At 12.2% G+C, this 8,556-nt stretch overlaps 1 protein-coding gene across 1 annotated transcript, besides 20 other annotated features; it reads right to left on the reverse strand. All coding sequences in view use genetic code 6, as the record gives it.

Annotated features, from left to right (window-relative positions):
• The first annotated feature begins 85 nt into the window (after positions 1–85).
• Positions 86–121: a microsatellite.
• Positions 122–1,080: 959 nt separating this feature from the next.
• Positions 1,081–1,115: a microsatellite.
• Positions 1,085–1,175: a microsatellite.
• Positions 1,095–1,172: a microsatellite.
• Positions 1,110–1,172: a microsatellite.
• A 1,022-nt stretch (positions 1,176–2,197) lies between the features above and the next one.
• Positions 2,198–2,247: a microsatellite.
• Positions 2,198–2,259: a microsatellite.
• A 285-nt stretch (positions 2,260–2,544) lies between these two features.
• Positions 2,545–2,980: a microsatellite.
• An 869-nt stretch (positions 2,981–3,849) lies between these two features.
• Positions 3,850–3,876: a microsatellite.
• Positions 3,877–3,893: 17 nt separating this feature from the next.
• Positions 3,894–3,922: a microsatellite.
• Positions 3,923–5,367: 1,445 nt separating this feature from the next.
• Positions 5,368–5,400: a microsatellite.
• A 239-nt stretch (positions 5,401–5,639) lies between these two features.
• Positions 5,640–5,673: a microsatellite.
• A 178-nt stretch (positions 5,674–5,851) lies between these two features.
• On the reverse strand, positions 5,852–7,157 carry IMG5_092430 (proteasome subunit alpha type, putative; the record flags this gene model as incomplete). Its single annotated transcript, XM_004035643.1, has 9 exons — positions 5,852–5,891; positions 6,078–6,180; positions 6,236–6,375; positions 6,421–6,477; positions 6,526–6,596; positions 6,644–6,742; positions 6,787–6,898; positions 6,949–7,017; positions 7,095–7,157. 9 exons carry the CDS (start codon positions 7,155–7,157, stop codon positions 5,856–5,858), a joined length of 750 nt encoding a protein of 249 aa, XP_004035691.1. The 3' UTR covers positions 5,852–5,855.
• Positions 5,981–6,040: a microsatellite.
• Positions 7,020–7,069: a microsatellite.
• Positions 7,020–7,078: a microsatellite.
• Positions 7,024–7,089: a microsatellite.
• Positions 7,157–7,196: a microsatellite.
• Positions 7,163–7,201: a microsatellite.
• Positions 7,202–7,384: 183 nt separating this feature from the next.
• Positions 7,385–7,498: a microsatellite.
• Positions 7,418–7,499: a microsatellite.
• The last annotated feature ends 1,057 nt before the right edge of the window (positions 7,500–8,556 follow it).

Consider the following 8,556-nt stretch of genomic DNA (forward strand, 5'->3'; position numbering starts at 1 on the left):
ATATTTAAATAATAAAAATTTTTTATTTTTTTAAATTATAATTTTACTTTTAATTAAAATATTTTATATATTCTCTTTTGATTATTAAATTTATTTTCAATTTATAAATTTATTTTAATTTCAAATTATGTATAGCAATTGTTTTATAACATTAAAAAAAAAATTATAAAATAGTATTAAAATTGATATATAAGAATAAAATATTTTATTATATAAAAAAAAATTATTAAATATATTATTAATTATATAAAAACTTTTATATATTTAAAATCTTATTATAAATTGTTTTAAAATTACATATAAATAATAACGCTATATTATTTAATATAATAATATATTTAAAATATTTAATATAAATAATATGTATTTTTTTTTAATAAATATTCTATATTAATAAAAATCATTTATTAACACATATACTAATAAAAAGTAAAAATCATATATGTAAATAATATAAAGAATATATAAAAAAATACTAAATTAAATATAATTATATAAATAAATAAAACGAATTTAACAATAAAATAAAAATTCCTTTTCTCTATTAAATGTATTATAAAATGGATAATTTTGCTAAATATTACTTAAAAAAAAATTATAGATTATTTAAAGGATCTTTCTATACTTTAATACCTAAAATTGATATGAAAAAATTCTAAAAATAAACATATGTATATATATATCATTATAGATTTTTGCTTATTTTTATTTTAAGTTTAGTGATAATGTTATAAATAGTACTTCTAAAGCTGATAAAAATAAATTTAATTATAAGAAAATTATTTAAATTCGATAGTTTAGTTAGAAATCAAAAAAACATATAGATGATAAAAATTAAATAAAAAGATAGTAGATGTTATCATTATCCAAATAGGAAAATGGATTTATAATAAATTATATCTTAATATTATAGTATAATTATATATAAATTAAAATATAGTTAAAATTTAAAGCGAATAAAAATAATTTTAAGAATTTATTTTAGATGAAAATAATATTAAAATCTATAAAATTAATTTTAATAACTTCAAATTAAAAATAATATAATATTTTTAAAATATAAATATGAATAAAACAAAAATAAATATATATAGATATATATATAAATATATATATTTTATATATTTTATATATTTTTTATATTTTATATATATTATATATATTATATATTTATAAAATATTATTAAAAAAAATATTTTATTTTATTTATTTATATTTTATATTGGATATTATTTAAAAATAATTTTAATTTAAATTTATTTTAATTTTAAATAATATATTCAAATATTTATATTTTTTTATTATAATTGATTTTAATTATTTAAATAATTTATTATAATAAATATTAATACTTTTTTTTATAAAATTTATTTTCATTTTAAATATATAAAAAATTTAAATTAAAAGGAATGTAATTGTAAAATATAATTCCAATACATGGACATCCTTAAAACACAACAATTTATTATCAAAAGTCTTATCATTATAACAATTATTTCATAATCTAATAATAATAAGAATTATAAGCATAGGCATAAATATAATTCAAAAATATTTAAAATCCTTAAAAATAAAAAATTTAACAAATATAATATTCGCCATTAAATTAAAACTAACTAAGTACTTAAATAATACCTAAATGCTAATAATAAACTTCAACAGCTTATATTCCTTAATAATAATTAAATTATCTTTAATATACTCCTTAGCAATAGAACTAAAAATAAAGTTAAAATTTGTAGTAATCTAGTTAAAATATACTTATTTAACAATAAAACTAAATATCGTAAAATAATAGTTAAATAACATACTCTCCTTATATTTATTATAGTAAATAGAAAATAGTAACTTAATAATGTATATAAAAAATAAGTTGATAATATTTAATTATAGTTTTTTTTTTAAAAAAATAATAATATATAACTATAATAGAAAATGATAACGCAAATGTTAATAAAATTATAATTTCTAATATAAAACAAATAAACAAAAAGAGAATAAAAATAAAATAATTCAATAGATTAAAATATACAAAGTTTTAATTTTAAAAATTTTTATATATAGATTAAAAGTTTATTTTTATTACTTTTTTTAAAATAAATAGGTTATGAAAAAATATGTAATAACAATAATAATTAATAAATATTAAATAAATAAGATTTTTATATGAATTAAATATATACCTAATAATAATAACTATAAAAAAAATAATATTAACAATAAATTAATATATAAAAATAAATTAATTAAAATTAATTATAAAATATATAAAATAGCAATATTTCCTTTTAAAAATAAAATAATTATTAAATAGAACAGATATAATAGAATGAATAATATTAAAATTAGAATAAATAATAAATTTTAAACTAATAATTTAATTAAAATTAAAATTCTTAAATTTAACAAAAACAATAATATAATATTCAATCATAAATATAAAATTAATAGTAACAGTATTAAATTTAATAATAATAAATGTATGAAAATAAATAATTATAATAATAAGATAAATAAAAAGAGCAAGTGGAAATTTAATTAAATTAATAATAATAACAATAAAAATTATAAATATAATAATAATAATAAATTTAATAGTAAAATTAATAATAATAAATATAACAATAAAAAAATAATAAATATTAGAATAAGAATAATAAAAATTATAATAATAATAGTAATTATAATAATAATAAGTATATAAAAAAATATAATAATAAGTAGAATAAAAATAATCATTAGAATAAAAATAGATATAATAAAATAAATAATAAAATTTATTATATAATTAATAATAATTTTAGATAGAGTAAGAAAAATATATACAATAAAAAAATTAATAATATGATAAATAAAATTATATAATAGAAAATATATAATAAAACAAATTACAAAAATAATAACTATAACAGCAATAATAATAATAATAATAATAATAATAATAATAATAATAATAAGAATAATAATAATAATAATAATAGTAAAATTAATTATCTATAGATAATTATCCATTATAATAGTAAATATAAAATCCATAAGATCAATATTATTTTGTTTAATAATAAAATTAATAAATAATAAGTAATTTTTTTTTAAAACATATTTAATTTATATTTAATTAGATTAGTTTTATAAATCTCTTAATGATGAAAATAAAATCAACAATATATAAGAATAAGACAGTATTTTATTTATTGATTTTTTTAAATATATATGAAATAAAATAGAAAAAGTAATTCCTTAATATGATATAAAAATCATCTAAAATGATTAATAAACTGTTTCAGGTTTAGATAATTATAGTAATTTTTTTAATAATTTAATTATAATTATCTTTAATAAATAATATTATATTATTGAGTTTTTATTTTTTATTTATAAAAATTAAGATTTACATACTAATAAAATTGAAAATTATTTAAACTAAGAATAAGAAGAAAAAAATAATATTTAGATTTCGATAAACTATGATTAAAAAGAAGAATAATTACTATAAAATAAAGTAATTGTTTCACAACAAAATGATTAAAATAATTAATAAATAATCAATTAAATACAAGAAAAAATTAAAAATAATTAAAATTCTTAAAGCATTTAACCTTAATTATAAAATAGCTAAAATATAAAATAAAATTAATCAAATAAAAATGAATATGAATTATAACATATATAAGAAAATAGTGAAATTGGTAACATATAAGAAAACCATGTAATTGAATAAATAGATAATCAATAAAATAAATATGATAAAAACGAAAGTGATTAAGAAACAGTTATCAAAAATTATAAAAATAGTCAAGGCAAATTATAAAATTAAATAGTAAATGAATATTAAGATAATACATAAATATAAGAAGAAGAATAAGAAGAAGAATATGATGAAGATTAACCTGAAAAAAAAAAAAAAATAAAAAAAAAAATATTTAATAAAAATACTATGATATATATTATAATTAGAGTACAATCAATAATAATTAATAATAATAAAAAAATGCAAATAATATATAAAAATAAATTAATACGACACTTAAAAAAAATGAAAATTAAAATGATTAAAATAATAATTAAAATATGGATGATATAGAATTTTTAAAAGACTATAATAAAAATTTATAAAAGGAAATAAAAAATAATGTTTTATTAGATTAACTTAATGATTTAGATATATAAATTAAACGATTATAAGAAGAGTAAGGATATAATTAATATTAAAAGAACACTAATCATAATAATATACATTTTAATAATAAGGATACTCTTAATAAAAATTAAATTATTAATTAATAAAAATAATAAATGTAATCCTAAATTAAAAAAACCTAATCAAATGGATTAGGATAAAGATTATATTATTAAGCATTAGAAAAATAATAATATAAGTAAAAATTTTAACAAAAATATTAATTAATAAATATAAAAATTATAAAATAAAAGAAAACTATAAAAAGAACTACTTGATAAACAAAGATAAATATAATTAATGTAAGAGTGTACTTTTAGCCCATAATTATATAAAACACCTAATTTTTACTAGTAAAAAAATATAAAAATAATTTAATTTTATTTTTTTTTAACAAAAAAAGTGATGATTTTCACATAAGAAACTAATAATGGCATTAACTAAAACAAACTCATATAAACAATTAATTATAACTGAAATAAGAAAAAGAAATTTAAGAATGCACGTTTTCACCAGAACTAAGATCGCCTATGAAAAATACTAATCGCTCAAATTAATTTGATCCAAAATCATTATATGATAGATAAATGGAATGGAAATAACGACTAATAGAAATTAATTAAGCTAAATAAGAATATATGATATAATAATAAACAGAAAAAATACATTTTATTTAGTCTCCATCAAAAGGAAGCCTTTAAAATTAAAAAAACTCTTTGCAAATATAATAGTCGCCTTAGAGTGAACATAATAAGAAATTTTTTAGAATGCTAAGTTCTATAAGAAGAAACAAATAAACTTTTTTTAATAATAATTAAAATTTTAATAATGTATAATAAAAATTAATATTTTATTAAATATTTATTTAAAAAAAAAAAGTTACAATAAAGGGAATATAATTCAGACAAGAAAAGTGAAATTTAAAATTAAAATTAGAGTAAATATTCTTAAAATAAATCACAAACACAAATTCTATAAGTAGCAGAGTTAATTAAATAAAATAACTATTGTGATTAAAATGTATAAAAATATTATTTATTTTATTAGATTTTAAACAAAAAATAGGAATAAATTGAACAAATGCTTATTTAAAATAATTTAAGTCTTTAAAATAGTCTATAAGAATAAAAAGGGAAAAAATAATAGAAACCATAATAATAAAATATATAAAAGTTGTAATAAGAGATAAATAATTTAAACACATAATTCTAAACAAATAAAGACATTAATATTACTAATTATCCTATTTTAGTCTAAAAAAAAGAATATTCATCTGTACTTGATAGTAATAATATTAAAATTGTTAAAAATAAATATTGCCTTACTTTTGAATAATAATAATAACAAACGGATTAATAAAATTAATAATGTAAAAACGAAAACAATAATATTGGGGATGAAGTTATATGAAAATATTTTTTTTTTGCATTAATAAATGATATATATATATATATTTTTTGAAAAAAAATAAAAAAAAATTAGAAAAAAAATTAATATTATAAAAAATAGAATAAATTTTAATAAAAGTTTTTATATTCATCAAAATAATAAATATTTGTGTTATTTAAATTAAAAAATATATAAAAAATCTAATGTATTGTAACTAAAAAAATAAAATAAAATTCATTTTATATATAAAAATATTATATTTTTTTAAAACATTTTAATTTCTTATTCAATTTTATATATCCATTTAATCTTCTGGTTTAAACTTTAAATTAAAAATATTTATATTTAGTATAAATATATAAATAAATAAAGTTAAAATAAAAAAATAAATTTATATAAAGATTTTATAAGTATATATATGAATATATATATATATATATATATATATATATATATATATATATATATATAAATTATTTTTATTCTTAAATATTAATTATTAATTTACATTTTTTAGCTTTTCAAGATATTCGTTTACTTAATTAGGTTTTAATTCTGTAAAATTACTATTATTTCCAACAAAAGCAATATCAACACTTTTTTAATTAATACTATATTTATAAAAAAATATAAATATTTTAAATTAAAATTAATAAAATTATATACTCTTCATCATCTTAAACTGCTTTTTTAAGAGCATATAAACCATGTAAAATTAATTATTCTAAAGTTGAAGCTGCAAGCTTATTTACATGATTTTCAAATTAAGTTTTAGCTGATTATGAACGAGCACCAATTGAATAAGCCTTTTTTTAAAAAAAAATAATTATAATTTATTAGTTTTTAATTACATAATATTCATAATATTCTCCTGAAGGAAGTGTTTAAATCAAATGAGGTCCATCTTACTAATATTTATTTTTATTTAAAAATAAATTTTTTAACATTAATTTTACATCATGTGCAATAATAAGCATACCAACGCCATAAGGTCTTTTTCCATAGACTTAAGTTTTATTTTATGATTCTTTAATTTTTTTTTTTTTTTCTAAAATATATACTATTATTATTTACTTTCTGCAACTTTTGCAATTAATCTTTTTACAGGATGAGCACTTCCATAAGTATATTTATAGTTCAAACATTCATTTCTCATATATTTACATAATATTCCTATTTTATTTTTTAATTTTAAAAAATATAATTAAAATATATACTTGCATCAGCTGTTATTCCAGCAATACTCATTCCCATTTAGTCGGAAATTTAAAATACCTTTTCTTAATATCCAGCTAATTCACCAGCTGATCTTTTTTGACTAACTAAGACCTTATAATATATAATTATTTAAAACAAAAAAAATATATATTTAATTTTACTGCATGAGTATTAGAACGTAATCCTAAACATATTGAACCAAAATCAATTGCTTTTGTTGCATATTCAACCTTTTTTATTTTAAATTAATTTTAATTAGTTTTTATTTAAATTTTTTAATTATATATTTTAAGTTTTTAATTTTTACTTAGAAAAGCTTGCCTGTAGGATGCCATGTAGAACAATCAGTATCATAATAATTAATGTTCATTTAATTTTATTTTTTAATTATATTTTTTTATTTATTTTTATTATATCTAAATAATTATATTAATATTTTTTAAAAAAAAATACAAAAAAATTAATTAATATCAGATAAGATATTCTTATCTTAAAAAAAAAAAAAATATAAAAATTTGTTATTTAATAAATAAATTTTTATTAAATATTAGTATTCTAAAATAAATTGTTTATTAAGAAAAAAAATAATATTTAAATTAAAATAGTATATATAAAAATTATTAAAATAAAATATATATATAAATATATATATATATATAAATATATATATAAATATATATATTTATATTTATATATATATATATATATATATGTATTTAAAAAAAAAAAAAAATTAAAAAAAATATAATTAATTAAAATATTAATTTTATTAATTAAAATATAAAGATAATAATAATATACAAAAAAAATAATTGATATTATATTTATTTTATAAATGAAAAAAAAATCAAAATAATATGAAAATACAAGCATAAATATATACTAAAATCTAATATTTATTTATAAAAATATATAAATATAAATATAATAAATTTTTAAATAAATATAATCATTTTTTTTTGCTATTAACTTAATAAAGCTAATTTACTAATTTCTTAAAAACATTATATCAATTATTTTCTCTCCATTTATATTAAATATATTGTTATTTTTTATCTACTTTCATATTATTATTTCTTTTATTATTTAATATGATTTTTATTTTTTTCCAAAATAAATAGATTATATATAAACATGATAAAATTTCTTAAATTATTTTAGTTTTTTAGGCAAAAAGGCTAATATAAATTAAATAAATATATAATCTATATCATATATATATTTAATTGAATATTTATAAAAATTCTAAATCTTTCATCGTATAAAGATTATTTAATTCAATTAATGTAATAAAATCTAAATATTATTAATTAAAATAACTAAACTATTCTTAAAAATTAAACTTTAAAAATTAATGAAATAATAATAAATTAAAAAAACAAAAAAAATGAAATTTATAAAACTAATTAGTATAATTTTAACTTTCTATGATGTTTACAAATAAGAATTTAATATTTATATAAAAAAGAGTAAAAGCATAAAATAATTTAAAATTGATAGGTAAAAATGAAAAATTGTATCTATTTAAAATAAAAAAATAGTTTAACAAAAATATAGAACTTAGAATATAGAAAAAAATAAATAAAAATATATTATGAAAACAAAAATGAAGTTAAAAAATAGCTTAAAAAATTAAGAATTAAAATATTTTTGTATATAATGAAAAAAATTAAAGTGTAATAAAACAGGATAAAACAAAAATATAAAATTAAAAAAAAATCAAATAAAGAACAAATAATATTAGTTTTAAATTAAAAAATATATAAATA

This window comes from Ichthyophthirius multifiliis, assembly GCF_000220395.1.
Source record: "Ichthyophthirius multifiliis unplaced genomic scaffold scaff_1120509250732, whole genome shotgun sequence".
NCBI classification, from domain to species: Eukaryota; Ciliophora; class Oligohymenophorea; order Hymenostomatida; genus Ichthyophthirius; species Ichthyophthirius multifiliis.